This window comes from Anas acuta, chromosome 5, assembly GCF_963932015.1.
Source record: "Anas acuta chromosome 5, bAnaAcu1.1, whole genome shotgun sequence".
Taxonomy (NCBI): domain Eukaryota; kingdom Metazoa; phylum Chordata; class Aves; order Anseriformes; family Anatidae; genus Anas; species Anas acuta.
In genome coordinates this window covers 49162891-49179740 of record NC_088983.1, presented here as the reverse complement: position 1 = coordinate 49179740, position 16850 = coordinate 49162891, and the positions used below count along the sequence as shown (strand labels likewise).

Sequence of the window (16850 nt, the reverse complement as noted above, 5' to 3'; positions counted from 1 at the left end):
ACATGTTTAAGCCCCTGCCCTGCATGCTTTTGCACAGCACTGTGGCCTGCATGGTATGGAGAAAGCGGAGCATGTGAGCATGCACTGATGTATTGGAAAGATAGCAGAGGATTAGACCAGATCCAGGGGGGTTGCTGGAGTAACATATTCGCTGAATTTACAGTAATCTGCAGCACAAGTTTTCTCTTGTTTGTTTGTTGTGTAAAGGACGTGCTCCTCACCAAGCACGTGTTGGTGAGAAAACTTCAGTTTGATGCTGCTGCCACCTCAGAGGTCAGGGAATAAGAGTTTCTGCCTGGACATGCGAGAAGGCGACTGTGTGGTGTGAAGGAGGAAAGTAGTGTCCAAAAGTAACGTGAGAGAAACAGACAGATCTGTGTAGGGTGCGTAGGGCACTTGCAGGCAGAACTGCTGCATGGCTGAGACCATTCGCAGCAATGTCAGTGTGCCTTCGGGAAAATGGGAGTTCCTCTGCTGGTGGGACTTTCTGTGCCACTGGGCCTGCCCTGGGCACTGAGAGCAGGGCTGAACGGGGCAGGAGTCCCAGCGACAGAGAGGTGTTAGGAAGGAGAGGGCGATGCTGCTTCTGTGTTCTGGGGTGCAGCTGCTCTGATGCTGGAGCATCGTGAGATCAGACCACAGTAGTTCAGGCCATTCACAGTCTTCCACTCCTCTCCTCAGGGTGGGGAAAACAAAACAACCACTCAGTGCTTTCTGTAGCTAACATTGCCTTCTGATAGGCAGTGGAGGGTATTTGGCTGCTCTTGCTTGGAGGGAACTGTATCTTTCTGTTTAAGTAACCCACTGAAACCAACCTCAGGCTGGCAGATGGGGCCCATGAAGGCCCAGATTCTGCCCTAACTTAGATCTGCACATCTTTCATTGACTTCTCTAGGAACGTCTCGCAGTTATGTCATTACGTGATAGCTGACTTTAGATGCTAAAAGTTCTGCATCCTTTTGGAGGTAAATAGCATTTGCAAGGTGCAAACAGAGGCGCTCTGTACTCTGCAACATCCTCAAAAGTCTGGAAGATACCTTGTCTCTGGTCTAGTGATAAAAATCTTGTTGCTAAGAGCAGTGCTAACAGTGCAGATGCTTAGATAATTATCCTTTGTGGTCCCGTTTTGTACGTGATTATGTTCATCTGTCAACACTTTTTGTAACAGATCCATACAGTTGACACATTTTAGTATTAGATCTTTTTCTTTAAAAACAAAACAAAAATACAAAAACAACATACCAGTCACAATTTCAGTCCATGCTGGAGGTTTGCTTACAATCTTGAAGAGCTGGTGAGTGCAAAACACATTTTTCACACTTTAGAGAGAAACACAATGTGGTATTAAGTTCCTGGAAATTTAGAAATGTCCTTAAAGAGCTTTGTGTCCTCATTTCCTTCTCTTCTCAGTGGGCATTTGGATATATGAGTTTTTTTGTTATATAAAAGCTCTGTGTTGTCTGAGAACCTCAAGCAGAGCTGGGTTCAGTCCACTTCGGGGGATGATGCTGAAGTGGTCACTGTGGCTGTGGGAGGAGGTCCAACCCCCTTCACTTCATGAACCTGTGCTTTTTGGTTGCTGACCAGAGTGCAAGGAGGATCTAGCCAGCAAAGACCAAGATGTCACTTAGACATGAGTGGGAATAGAAATAAGGCTTGAATAAAAGAGCATGATCAGAGGCCTGCTTCTTCATGGAAGGACTTATTTGAGCAATGGTTGCAGGGGAATGATATGCTTCTGTCTGTGAGTCTGGGAAAAGGCATTTAGAATAGCCCACAGCTGAGGAAGAAGGTGGTGAGGTGGCTTTTCTTTGGACACTGTGAAGCTATGGGCATGGGGTTGGGTAGGAAAGGTACAGCATCCATTCAGGGAAACCAGACAACCTAGCTCAAAGCAAAATCCTGCAGAGATATATAACATCATCAGGTGTGTCTGCCTACTGACAAATTCTAGTTCCGCCTAGTTGTCTCTAACATTTTATTTTGAACTACTTTCAACTGCCCATATTTCAGTTTCAGATGAATATGTATGATCAACCTGTGGTGAATATAAGTCTAATCAAGTGACACGCTTACATTCAGCATACAAGTGAGACTAGATGTGGTACCCAGTTGCAAAGTTTAGATTCCACATTCCTTGATTTTGTGGCATGTTTCAGCTTGTGATTTCATGGCTTTGTTACCCATGTGTCTGAATGCTGCAGACACTATCTAATTTCTCTTACAGCACCTCAACTAACTGCTATGAACATTTATCCCATGGATAATTCTTGTTTACCTCTGATATTAGCATTCATAACTATTCGAGATGTAGGCATGCTTCTCATTTAATCTGCAAGAATATGCACTGGTATTCTAGTTTGTTATTCCACAGTCAGAAGTACATTCTACCACTGTAAAATATTTTAAAAGGTACAAAATCAAAATTGCAACACCTAGAAATCCCCCCCCACCTTAAATAATAATAATAAAAAAGTATCTCCTAACCTAATATATTTTCTGCTGGTGCTGCATTTAACAACCAGGTGTATTGGGAAAAAATGCCATTTCACTTTGAGTGGCAACATCATGGAGCTGTTTGTGTCAAAATCACAGAATTCTTACAGGTCTAATTGTAACTCTCTGTTGAGAAACTTTATGAAGAAAATGAACTGGTACTATATGTAATACAGAAATGTTTTGCTTCCCTGGAGATGTTTTATCTTGTTTTCTTTTGTGGCAGTTACACTGGTATGCTCCAGACAGACTCACAGTGGGACAATATCTTAATAACATCTTAAAAAGTGCTAGAGCATCATAATTTTGTCTGTCTTTTCAGGCCTATTTTAGGCCTGTAAACCTCAATTTACTACTGTAAAGACAGATTTGGTTTCCTTTTTCTGAAATGTTCTAATCTGGTGCAAGACCAGATCTCAATCTTTTTTTTTTTTTTTTTTTCTTTCTTATTTTTCTTCATGATAAAAATGCTAAAAGTGTTCTTCACTCATTTCTCCCATTTAAGTAGACAGACCAAAATTTTGAAGAAACTCTGTTTTATTTATGGTAGTATTTTTAGTGTATTTTTTCCAAGTATATTTAAAGATTTTGTATATAAAAAGAGAGTCTGTTACTAATGATTTCTTGGGCATTGAAAAGTTAAAGTTAGTTGTATGGCTTTCAAACTCCTGCATTCATGTGTGTATCACTTACTCAAATATAAAACAATTGGTAAAAACAATAACAACAACAACAACATCTTTTCCTCTAAACACTGCCAATTCAATGAAACCAAAGTTTTTCACAGAGAATGTGTAGTTTTCAGATGATGTTTCAGTGGCAGTTGATCAAATCTCATTAGAACCAGGTTGAAAAAGATTCTTTTGACCTCAACATTCCGATTATATTACATTAAATGTTAAATGTTGAAGCGAAACATTTTGGAAAGATTAAGCAAAGTAGTCTGGAATGGGATATTTTGTAAATAAATCATTGTTTTTAAACTCCTGGAATGGAATGGAATTGAAATCTGCATTTTCTTGTTAATAGAAACTTTGGTCTTCAGACATCTCTCTGATTTCAGTAGACAGCCATGATCTTTGGGGAAACCAGATTGTCCAGATCAAGACAAATATTTTATTTCATGAAACAGTTGGCATGATGTGTCCTGTGAATTCATTCTGGTTATATCTCCATTGTTTAAGAGAGAACCACAAAAAAAATACCCTGATGGCTAAACCTTTAGAAGGACCATTTCAGACATTAGCATTTCAGAGGCCTCTCCTTAGAGCAGTGAAGATAAAGTGTTTATGAAATGTGGGAAGCAATGGAATATGCATCAGATTCATATGCATCAGTTATATATGATGGAAGTAATCCAGACTTTCCTCTCACTTTTGGCATCTTGTGTTATAACTTTACTTGATTTTCATGTTTTATTCTAGTGCCAACAATATGCCTAAGCAAGTAGAAGTGCGGATGCATGAAAGTCATTTGAGTCCAGTGGAGCACAGATCCAGGAACATATGTGTGCAGCTTTGCCAGTCGCTCCGCAGGAATCTACTCCTGACTCTTACTGTATTCGGTAAGCTACAGCTGCTTCTCTGGATGCTCGGTGTATCTGTACTTGTTCCTGGAGGACCACAGCCCCTTTCCGCACTCCTCAGCTGTTCTAGCTGAAGTAGGATGCCTTCAGGCACTGTCACTCTAGTTCAGGTGTGCAGAGTGTTATTAACACAGCATGGAACAAGTCCACCCCACTGAGCTACACACCATCTCCTTTTTTAATGGAATGCAACCTAAATCCCAAGGTGAGCCAGATCAGTGTAATTCAGTACAACTAATAGCACTGCACTTTTTTTTCCCTCTCAGTCACTTGAAAAGAAAAAGACAAAAACTTTTCAGAATTTCTTTCTCCTCATCTTTTTATCTCTCAATTCTTGCTCTGCTGCTTTTAAGGTTTGTCCCCCTCTCTGTAGCTGTAAGCCAGCACTCAGTGATCTCATGCTGCATATTGCCCCTGGCTTCAGCAACTCCCAAATATGGAGCAGTTTGACATTTTATTGTGGTTCACTGGCTCCTTGCCTGGCTCATTTTCACTGAAAGCCTAACAGCCTAACGCAGCAAATTCGTAGACATGCTCTATTTTGTTACTGTTTGAAAGCCCAACTGCAGCTGGTCCTGAGCCTCAAATTTCACATCCATAGTTTTAATCCTTCAAAACCTGTACTGCTGAAGTGTTTATACAGGGTATTTGCTTTGAATCATCTCTAGAAGGTTCCTGATGCAATTCCACAAAAAGTTTTAAATATATGTATATTTTCCTTTGTATCAAACCGAGACTTCAAAGAGTCATAGTTGCTGCAAATCACAATTTGGGCTTTTCTGTCAAGTTTTATTACACTTGAGACTTTTTAATGGGCTTGGGATCAAGAAGACAAAGCATCCTGAATATAAACATAAAATATGCATTCACAAAGACTGTATTATGGAAGTAAATGTGGCCTTTTTTCATATAGACAGTGCTTTAGCAGCCTCAGTCCATAGAGAGAGAGGTTTAGGTGTTATCACACTATACTTCTACACGTGATGAAGGGATTGTTTGTGGTAATGACTATTTGAGAGCATTAGTACAATTAGAACAGAAGAATGCAGTCCATCAAAGAGAGGGAGCAGTAAATTGGTACCAAGAATCAGGTTTTTCTTCAATCAAGTTTTCTTCATGCGCTATATTTCAGGTCAGGCACTTAAAAGGATGAAAAACAGCTCTGTGGGAGTTTCAGGTTTGAGTAGAAAAGTGGTGTCTGGTTGCTTGAAAGGATCCATCAGAGCTTGGGGTGAAAAGGGAGCTGGAATCTGCTAGGTCTTTTTTTTTTTTTTTTTTTTTTTCTCGCTTAATTTCCTATTTTGCTTAATAGTATGCTGATAGTGATAAAACCAGATAACAAGATGACCATGTTGCTAACAAATGACTGGCCAAGCTTGAATCTATTTTCCATGCAAAACTATTCTATATTTCCTGTAGGGTTTTTCTTAGTCTGTAAAATAGCTACTTATGCTGTCCTTGTTTTCAAGCAGTACCATTCCGATGTTGAGAGATAGATGTCATACTCAGAAAATCTGGACTCTAACCCTAGCTCTTCTACCAAGCCTGAATGACCTTGTATAATTCACTTCACCTCTTGGTGTCTCAAGTCTGACTATCCCTCAGCATATTACAAGGCCTACTCAGAATTAGTAAACCTCAATAATGTTGTTGGGAAAACATGATGCAGAAGCAAAATAACATAGGAGGCGTAAGCTCAGGACTATTTCTCTTTAATCGTGAGATACATGGCAAGCATGTTACAGCCAGTATTAATTAGAAGGCTAAGCCTTCCAAAATCTGTCTCTGTACCAAAAATCAGATGCCTTCTTTAAATGTTTTTCTTCTTGGCTTTTCTGCTGGGTAATGAATGCACATTCAGGTATATTTTTCTTGTCTACTTGCTGTCTTTAATTCTGCTTCCAGGTGTCATCCTGGGTGCACTATGTGGGGGTCTTCTTCGTCTAGCAACACCAATTGACCCTGACATCATCATGTTAATAGCCTTCCCAGGAGATATACTTATGAGGATGCTAAAAATGTTGATCCTCCCTTTAATTATCTCCAGTTTAATCACAGGTAAGATCTAATACTTTAAGATGCTTGCTACAGAAATCACCTGGTTTGCTTTTTGTGATGTAAGAAGAGTAATAGTGTGATCCTGGGACTTTGTAGTTACAACATGTATTTTGGAGTTAATTTCTGATTAACTTTATTGGCTTTAATAGGTAGATGCTCTGGTGAATTTATTTTCAAACACATCCACACATACTCCCTTCTTGAACATGAGAATTTTCTTAATATCTAATCCCTGGATTGGACCTTGTAAATAATATGGTAGGATAGTCAAATGCCTAGCACTCTTAAAGCTGTGCTGTCAGCCAGAACATGACCAGTTTGCAGCTATGAAGGGCAAAAGATGGTATCATATCTTCTATATTTTTCAATGTCTCCTGTGCAGTCAGTTGAAATCTCAAATGCTTCTCTTCAAAGCAGTAACAGCAGACATTGCTCACATAAGATTTGGAGGGAGAACCTTCAGTAGTCTATGTAGTGGTGAGAATTTTGCACAGACAAGAAATAGGCAGACATTAAACTATGTAAATTAGACAGTATTTTCTGTGATGATTATTGAAGTGGGTATTGAAACTCTATTTCTTTGTTTGTTTCTTAAAAATAAAACACCTGCAGGACTGTCTGGTTTAGATGCTAAAGCAAGTGGCCGATTGGGAACAAGAGCCATGGTCTACTACATGTCCACCACTATTATCGCTGCCGTGCTGGGTGTGATTCTGGTTTTAGCTATCCATCCAGGGAATCCAAAACTCAGGAAACAGCTAGGTCAAGGGAAAAAGAATGATGAAGTATCTAGTCTGGATGCCTTCTTGGATCTGATACGAAACCTGTTCCCTGAAAATCTAGTCCAAGCATGTTTTCAGCAGGTAAATCCTTCTACTCCTTGGCAATATATTTTTTTTAAACATCTTTTATTTACCATGGTTGTCTGTAGAGTTAATGTCACTAGTTGAATGACATAAATAATGATGCTAAGAAAAATACAGGTCTTAGGTCTTGTGCAGGTAAATGAATGAATATTATTTGTTGCTGCTTTGTTTTATGTCGTAGTTATTTTGTTTCATAGATATTTTTTTTTAGAAGAAATATTTTTAGTTTGTTATTAGGTAATCTTAAAAACTTTTCCTTACTTTGTATACAGTATATAAGGTCATGAATGCTAGGTTGTGGCTGAATGGATGATGACTTAAAGGATCATTCACCTTGGCTGAATTTGGTTTTGGTCTTACAAAGCTGATGGTTTTATAATGGCCTGTGTATAATGTATAGGTGATCTTCATTCAGGTTGGCTGCCAGTGGAAATGTAGTGTGAAACCCAATCTCTCATAACTTCTATTGCTGTACTACAACCCAGATTATATGGGGATAATACACTCAAGTGGCTGACCCACCTACAGGTGGCTCCATGAGGCCAGGTTTGAAGGATGCTGGGAAAGATGCATGTTAGACCATGTGTTGCGTGCTGTGTAGGTAAATAATTTTGTCTGAAAGCTTTCTGCTAATGCTTTATCAAAATGGCTTCACTTTGAGGGGAAAAAGAAATGAAGATTGTATGCTTGCTGATCTTCTGCTTAAACAAAATTCTTCTATGTGAGCTACTTTTTCCTACAACCAAACTGTTTGGCAGTAATGAGGATTTTTTTTTTTTTGGATGAAACAGGGTTCATTGCCAAACCTGTTCTTAAATGTTCCTAAGTGAAATGGCATGACAGCTGGAGCTGTGGTTATGGCTGAAGAGTGAAGAGAAAAGGGGGAAGGGAGAAGAGGCCATGGGGGTGGAAGAACAGAGGGCAACCTAAGATGCCAAAAGGATTTGGATTGCTTCACTTCTTTCACAGACTTCCACATAAAAACACATAGTCCTCTGGGGTTTAATGAGAGAACATTCTCAATATTTCCAAATCATCATGGGAATGTCAGTTGTGGTCAAACTGTGGTTGGCCAAACACCACATGTAATATGAAATGTGTTTTGCAAAATTGAGTGAGGGGAGAACAGGGTGCTTATGATTTTTTTTTCTTTTCTTTTTTCTTTTTTTTTCTTTTTTTTTTTTTTCTCTTTTTACCTTCCTTTCCCCAGTTTAAACCATGAAAGAGAGAATTAAATTTCTGGTCAGTTGAAAGTTGCTGAATATCTAGACAATGGGACAAAATTCAGGAGAAAAAATAAAGCTACGCATTTCAACTATTTTTTCTTGGAAAGTTAATACTGCTTTTTCAGTGTGTGTAATATCAATCTTCAGTTCAATTCCATTGTTATGGATTACCAATTCCGTTGATTGTTTTTTAAACTTGCCTATGCAGACCTATTTCAAAGCTCGTAAAAGTCAGTGGACACAGTCCTGGTAATTTAGGTGGCACCTGAAGGATAGTCCCTTACTGAGCTTTTTGGTTTTCCTAAGTTTCATCTTATGAGATTCCAAATTAATTGCCATTGAATGCCTCTGCACAGAACCACCTTTCATTTACAAAATCAGTCATGCTCCTTTCCAAATGGAACTTGTGCCTTCTATTAGCTCTTAACTGCTCAGTAAGGGAGTTACGTTTTACTTATTCCCCTCTTTGTTTAGTAGGAAAATTAGCTTGTAATGGTGTCAACATAAATTTTCTCTTCCTACTTTTATTCAGACTCTCTCCATGAGCATTCAAAGTCTCCAGGTTCTCTTAGGAGGAAGCAATTTTTGCAGAGTTCCTGCAGAGTGATTTTGAAGCATGCGCAACAGTGGTGCTATGCAGCAGTGACCTATGTGGGAGTTCTACAAATAATGAAGGGATTAAATAACAATTTTGATATAGCTCATTTGGAAACTGAACTCTGAGCCATCATGGGATTTCAGTACCTGTTGAATATTTCCACGGTCTACAACAAATTCTTAATTTATAATAGAAACTGCTATTCCAGCAGAGACTTAAGTTCTTGTGTGCCATGAAGAGAAATGGACTCCTATGTTTAAATACGACTGTAACGCTCAAATGATTTTCAGGCCTCAGGCAATTGTAATCTAAACTTAATGTCAGGCTCAGCATTTTTAGTGCTATGACCTTATGCGATGAAAAGCTGAAGACTTAAGTGACAGCTGCGGAATTTGTGAGTGCTTTAATGTTTTAAGGTTAATTTCTGTGACTCTGCTCTTATATTCTGGCTACCTTACATAAAAAGTGAAGTTGTCTCAGATAAAATTCAAATCTGGAAATAAATGAAAACATGCAGGCATGTTGGATGGTTTCAGGACAACTGAAGAGTTTCTCTTACAGTAGCTGTGTAGGCTTTCTGTCTACAACCCCCTCTGTAGGTGCAGACAGCAGGTTTTGAAAGGAGATATGTAAGGTATGTTACAACGTTATGTGGATCAAATCTGGATCATCATCTATAGTACTACAGTTTGTCATCACAACAAGAAGGAGGTGCAAATGCTCTTTGAAAGGCTAACACACTGGATCTGATGCCTTGCTTAAACTTCATTTCTAGGAAACAAGGAAAGTAGGGAGCAGATGGGAAACAGTGGCAAAACAGTTGTAGCTTCTCAAGCATTCTGCCTGCCTCAGAGCCATGAAAAGGCAGGAAAGGCTTAGGGTGGGAAGTGGGAAAGAAACACAGTCCCTTCTAACAGAACAAATCATAGATCTCCCTCTTTATATTCATTCTTCCTGCCCTCCTGCCCCCAGCCATAACTCAAGCCTGTTTCTCCCTTTACCATTCCTTCCTATCTTTCCGTTAACCCTGCCTTTCATATGCCAGGAGAGGTCCAGAGCCATTCAGATTTTGTTGTCTTCTTTTTTAAGGTGGTCAGATTTAGTAGGTGTCTGGCAGCTTAGATCCTCTGTTATCTGTCACTCAAAATGTTTTAATTGGAAAGCTCTGGGATTCCATGTGTTTCATTTTGAGCTCACGGTCACTGAGCAAAGTGTTGGAACTGTCGTGAGTTTTTGATTCAAGTCAACCATCAAACTATGATAACTTGAGCTGGACAGCCCATCCTGAATAACAAGCCTTATTATAGAGTTGCTGCTGTGACTGATCTTAGAGGTGCCTGCCTTTTGGTGCTAAATAAATTATATCTATGTGTAACATGCAATCTGTGAAGCACCATTTGTGAACCATCTGGACAAAGGAGCAGTAGCAATATGGATCAAGTATTTAACATAGTTTTCACACCAGAGTTGTGCTGAAGACTCCCAGGACTTTGTGACACTTGGAACTATTGAAAAACAAACTTATTTTTGGAAGAAGGGGTAAGAGGTTGTGGAATGCATGTCTAATCCTTTAAAAATATAGTTTCCTGGAATTTCAAGATAAATTTTTTTAATTACTTCCTGATCTCCCATTTTACATTTGGTCTGTTTCCATTCTTATCCTTCCTTTTTATTGCTTTCAGATCCAAACTGTTACCAAGAAAGTGTTGGTGCCACCACCCATTGAAGAACCACCAAATGTTACTGATGCTGCCTTTGCTATCATGAATGAGACAGTGCGCGAAGCACCAGAAGCCCAGCTGGTCATTAAGAAGGGACTGGAATTTAAGGATGGCATGAATGTCCTGGGTAGGGAACCTTTTTGCCTGTCAAATATGTACATCATATGCATGACACAGTTTTTGGCTGTGACTGGGTAGTCGGTGTTGTCTGATCTGCTTCTCAGTGCAAGTTTAGTCTCCACAAATAATCATCATAAAATGTTATCACCTACCGGCTGCCCTTTGGTCTGTGAGATGAAAATCAAATGGTCTTAGTAGAACTATGGCTATATCATAGAAACAACCAAGAGAATTATTCTGAATTGGCAGCTTTACAGGTATTGTTTGGAGCACTGTGGGGAAGCATGTAGGAGGTACGCAAAATATCCTTTCATCCTACAAATAGCCTACCTAGACTAATACTAATGCATATTGGCAAAACAGTATGGGGGAGAGCTTCAAGAGCCTATGCTCTACCCACCCCCTGATGCATTTGAGCTCAGTTGTTTCCAGTAGGTTTCTTGGGCAAGTTGAACTAGATTTTGGCTTGAGGCACAGCCTGAAGTGAGAGGTGGGGTGTGCACCACACCACCCAAGAAAAATCCCAGAGAGGCTTGACACATCTCTGAGTCACAACTCCCTCTCTCTTTCATCTTGGCTGCTGACCTTTACCAGCTGCACATTATGAACAACTGCCATTGTGCCATCTTGTCTGTACAAGCCGGCATGTGGGGGTGGTATGAAGGTTTTGCCTATCTCCTACTCCTTCCTGAAGCACCTGTTCAAACTGGGGCGGGGGTGTGGGGGAATGAAGAGTTGCCACACAGCTCCTATTTTCTCCTCTGTGCCTAGACTCAGTTTTATCAGCTCGGAAAGGAGTGCACCACCTTCACCTTCTTTGTGGATGTGGGTGAAGATGGTCACAAATTAGCCCTCAATTTGTACCACTCATCAGCACGCCTACATTTGGAGATTCATGTGCTCTGGGGCAGCGTGTTCACAGGGCTGAGGCCCACACCCGTGTTTACAGGCACTCTCCTCAGAGTGGGACAGTACGTGGCAGTACCTATTCCACTGCTTTATCTCAATGCTAGGCCATCACTTTTTAGTGGCAAATGGCCCTTTACAGACCCCTTAAAGCTGATGAGCTGTTCCTGCTGAGACAGTGGCTGCTGTGCCTGCAGATCTGCTCCAGGTGTTGGTGAGCACGTTGGTAGTGGCTGCTTCGCTCAGACACAGGCGAGATAGCATCAGTAAGCTTATCTGAGATGATTGGTTTCTCTGGGAAGCAGCTTGCTCTGCAAGAGCCAGAGCTACTGCGTTGTGCCTGCCTCAAAGACGCCTCGTTTCACTCTGCCTCTGTGGGCAGAGGTGCTGCTTTAAGGTGCTGATCGATGTTCTGCACCCTGTGTGAGGCAACAGCTCAGTGTTCATGCTGTTACCATCACCTGCTTTTTTTTTTTTTTTTTTTTCCTTAGAACTCTTTATTTTGTGCTAAAATGAAGCAGTATTTCTGATGTGAGAGATGTATTACATTTAGTGTGGGATTTGAGTTGTGCTGGTCCCATCATGGATAAAAAAAAGAGCTAGAAAGCTGAATAAAACTCCTACAGGAAGGAAACGCACAGCATTAAAACTATAGTTTAGGTGGGATATATGCTGCAGTGTTTTGACTAAAGACTCAAATGTTGCAGAGTTTGCTTGCTTTTTTTTTTTTTTTTTCTCGCCCCCCCTTTTTTTCCCCTCTTTTTAATGAAGAAATGAAAATGTTGGGGAAATGCCATCCAGCTTGCATAAACTGTGCAAACCGTGCAGACTCCTGCAAGTATGAGCCAACTTGACTTTTCTGACTAATGTAGCAACTGGTTTGGAAGTAACAGAACAAAAACACCTACAAACATTTTCTGATGCACAGTCTGAATTCCAGGAAGTTACTTGGTCTTTGACTAAAAAGCTTTTCATCGTTTCTCCATGCTCTGCAGCACACACACATACATTTCACTTCCCTCTTTAAGGACTCAAAAGAAATATCTTGGTGCTAGAGAATGACCTTATATTCAGTGGAATGGATATTTAAAATAATAAAAAAAAGATGTTAAACCCAATGTGAAGATATGGGACAGGCTGTCTTTTCCCAGAATACCGGTAGCTAAAATTCCCTTCTTTAGAATGCTTTTGTATCCTGATGGGTTTTTCCTCAGGAATTTCCCAGATGGGTTCACACATTTGATAATACTGTACTCATACTGTGTTTGAAAGTTTACCCTCAAAGCCAACAATTCCTTTCTGGACACTGAAAATTGCTGGAAGTTAAAGGTTAGCTTTGGAAACACAGCTCAAAAGGAATACATGACAGGCACACTGAAAGTCTAACAGTCTGACATATTATCATAACTTAGTCATTTAAATGTTGGGGTCCAATCCTACTCATACTGAATCTATTATTAGATATCCACTGATGCTGGTTTCAGTGAGGGCAATCTGTTTAATATGAATTCTGTGTGGTTTAGTTTAAAGTGCAGTACCCACCTTCTCCTCCCACCCCTACCTTCTTCATTTAAGGTGGGTACCCCTGGCCTGTGAAAAGTGTGTTCTGGGACTTCAAATTACAAAACTGACTAGTCTGTAGGTTGACTCTGCCATTTTTATTTTTATTTTTTAAGCTTGCCAAAAATGCTTTTGGTCTCTAGTGACTGTTTTAGCAACAAAGAACAGTCGTGGTGTGGTGCTGTGTTGACTCTCCCATTTGCCAGGGGCTATGAGGTTTCTAGCAATTGCATGGCACTGAAAAGATTAGGGTATAGGTATTTTTTTACTGATCAGATCAACTCAGAAAAAAAAAGAAAAAAACATAGTTCCAATTTCAATTGGAATGTAGTAAAATATTAGAGTAAAGGATGTTCTTCTGAATATGATCATGAAAGTTGAGGGTGAGATCATGTTAAAAAGACCGAAGAGATGTGCAATGCACTATAATCATTCTGAAAAATTGATTAGTAGGTAGTATGAAGACATTGATTAGGTACAAGAACTTTCTAAAAATGTGTTTTTACTTGCTTTTCTTTGTGTTGCATTTTTTTTCCCTATAGGTTTGATAGGATTCTTTATTGCTTTTGGCATTGCTATGGGGAAAATGGGAGAACAGGCCAAGATGATGGTGGATTTCTTCAACATTCTGAATGAGATTGTAATGAAGTTAGTAACTATGATCATGTGGTAAGTTCAAAGTCCTATCTTCTAGAACAACAACAGCAACAAAAAAAGATTTAAATAATCTTACAAGACCCTTATATAGCATGTAGTGAACACGGTTTGTTAGTAAACAATGGAATTAAATACTTGGGTTTTTAAAGCCTTAACCGCTATGTTAGAACCAGAACAGCTTTATTTCTATTTGTTGAGGACTATTTAGGAATGATTTTGAAATATTTCTGAAGATGACAGGTTTTGTTCTTTGTTTACTAAAATCCAAGGCATGCAGGTACCGGCAAAGACCTTCAAATGCCACATTTCTTATTGAAGTTCACTATATAGAAGGACACCTAAGCATACAACACCACCCCACATTAAGAACATCCAAATCTTCCTGGGAGGTTAGCATAATCCCAGGATATTAGCTAGAAGGTATAATTACAAAGAAGCCTGAAGACATACTTTATTTGCTGTCTTCTGTAATAAAAATACTTTACCAGCAAATAAAATTCCAGTGGCTTTCAGTGATGTATAGCTCCTCCCCCCCCTAGTTTCTGCAGAACTTGAGTTTTTGAGGCTCACAGCAGTGGGGTCACTGGAAGGTACCCATCCTGTTTTTGAAGTACACCCATCTGTAATAACGGGACCTGGCTTGCCTTCAAGGGAGTGACTTACCCAATTAAGACTGAGCCCTTGTTTACATTTCTGGAAGGGGATTCTCTCTCTTTCTCACTCTCTCTCTCACTCTGTTTCTTCTGAGGGCTTCCCCAGAGCTATGTGTACACAGTGCCAAACCTGTCCAGATCACACAAAACCAGTTTTTCAGAACATATAAGCACATTGCTGCATGTGGCATCATACTACTACCTTTGGCACCTCCAAGGTCTTTTAAGAGCAGAAGTAGCCACTCCAATACAATGCATGTGTCCTGGCTCACTGCTTCCTGTGATTCCCAGGTGTCCCTGGAAATTATTCCATGAGTCACAAGGCTGCGATCTACCTTTTCTATGAGGCTTTAGATAGGTAAAGTTTATAGAAAAGGGAGAAGGGTGCCCAAAGCATGAACCTTTAGCATCATCAGTGTTTCAAAGGATATCTTATGCAAGAGTGATGCAGGTAGGAAGAGTGATGCAGATGTGGAAATGCGTCAAACAAAAGAACTTGAAGCAATGATTCCTGTTATATTCCTGTTATGCTTCTGCTTTTCTATAGGGGATCTTGCAACATAAAAAGGCAGTTGCTTTTAATCACAAAGCTCTTCTTCTTTCAGTAGTTATTGTAATTTGCTGCTTTCTACTGTACAGGGAGAGAGACAGTGACTATACTCTCATAACACTACAAGAGCGAGAATTTACTCTTACTTCTCTTAGCACCAGTTGGTATGCCCAAGACTTAATGCCTTACTGAAGTTATAAAGTTTCCGTAGTGGTCAGTGTTGCAATGGCAGGAAGCCATTCACATTTCAAGAAATTCGCTGCACTTTTTTTTTTTTTAATTTTGTTTTGTTTTGTTTTTTTACTGATGTGCTTTTTATTTCTCTTTTCTCAATGAAGGAGATAGGTGCTGGGAGCTCCACTTGTTCACCTCTGTCTAGAATTGTTAAAGAAACGCTGTGGCTAGAAGCAGCTTCTGTGTGTGTGTGTTTATAAAGACAACTGCACTTTTTCATGCAGAATTGCATTGTTTGGTTTATGACTTCTCCGCACCAAGAGCTGGAACTCCTGTGGTAACTCCAGCAGTTAACAACACTCTCAGGAGCATGGTGTTTAGCCGAAACAAATTAAACAACTCCCTGAAACCAGATGAACAATGAATTTTCAAAGTCACAAACTAAAAACAACTACTGCAGTACTCTGCATAATGGTGCAAGCCTGTATAACATTATCATGTTATCATAGGATGTTATTCCAGGATCAAAGACTATTCAGGAAAATGCATATTCCATTCAGTGCAATAGAATAAAATAAAGTAGATGTGGAATTTGCTGAAAATGGGCAGTGTTTTTAAAAGAGGTGTGAAAGCTATCCATTGAATTTCCATCACTTCCTGGCCTGGTTCTCAGAGTTGAGCCTGGGAAGCCCCTAGTCTGTCTCCAGTCTATATTAAGCACTAATTTTATGACTGCATGCTGCAAAGACCAGTTCTGTTTATGCTTGTTCTCTTTCTCCAGGTATTCCCCTTTGGGCATTGCTTGCCTCATCTGTGGAAAAATCATTGCAATCAAGGATTTAGAAGTAGTTGCTAGACAACTTGGCATGTACATGGTAACAGTGATTGTGGGTCTTGTCATCCATGGAGGGATCTTCCTGCCTCTGCTTTACTTTGTGATAACGAGGAAAAGCCCCTTTTCATTCCTTGCTGGGATTTTCCAGGCATGGATCACAGCACTAGGCACAGCTTCCAGGTACACTCAAGAAATAACACCTTTAATAAATTTTTTAGCAGGTTATTAGATGCTGTTTAGAAGTGATAAATCTGCTGTTTTGACCTTCACAGTAAAATCATTTTATGCCATTGAATAAAAACTACGTGTTTTTTTTTTTTTTTTTTTTTTTTCTTTTATGAAATAAATGGATGAAGGTGTCCTGTGGCTACCAGTTGCTTCCTGTTTTGAAGTATCATGGTAGCAGGCAGCAGAGGCTGTAGTGGGGTTGTAGGATTTGTGTGTATCTGCTGATCTCAGTGAAGATTTCAGTGCATCCAAGACCTTTCCTCTTTGGAAAAAAAATCCATGCATATATTAAAAACTCTATGCAAAAAAAATCTATGCATATTAGGCTTAAACAGAACCCGGTTCCCAAACAGTGGCAAGGTGTTACTATAACCTTCACTTTATTTTTTCATCCAATTTAGCAGAACAAGGCGACTTTAGTAACAATCTGAGCATATTAGACTCATTGGTAACACACAGACCAGTCTCAGAAAATGGGGTAGACAACTGAATTACTCCCAGTAATAAACTGATGCTTTGCATTGGGGCAACCTGCAGATTGTCTGTTGATATTTTTTTTTTCCAGTGAAATAGTATATTTTATAATAAATGTTTTTCCTCAATAAACACTTTCTTTC

The 16850-nt window shown here is 39.6% G+C and overlaps 1 protein-coding gene across 2 annotated transcripts in view; it reads left to right on the top strand.

Moving 5' to 3' along the window:
* SLC1A2 (solute carrier family 1 member 2) overlaps positions 1-16850 on the top strand; it is a 93068-nt gene that overhangs the window by 51279 nt on the left and 24939 nt on the right. For both annotated transcript variants that reach the window (XM_068684666.1, XM_068684667.1), the window contains exons 2-7: positions 3921-4060; positions 5987-6139; positions 6752-7002; positions 10512-10677; positions 13679-13805; positions 15952-16185. In XM_068684666.1, the coding sequence (XP_068540767.1) occupies positions 3921-4060; positions 5987-6139; positions 6752-7002; positions 10512-10677; positions 13679-13805; positions 15952-16185 (1071 nt within the window). The remainder of the gene's footprint in view (positions 1-3920; positions 4061-5986; positions 6140-6751; positions 7003-10511; positions 10678-13678; positions 13806-15951; positions 16186-16850) is intronic.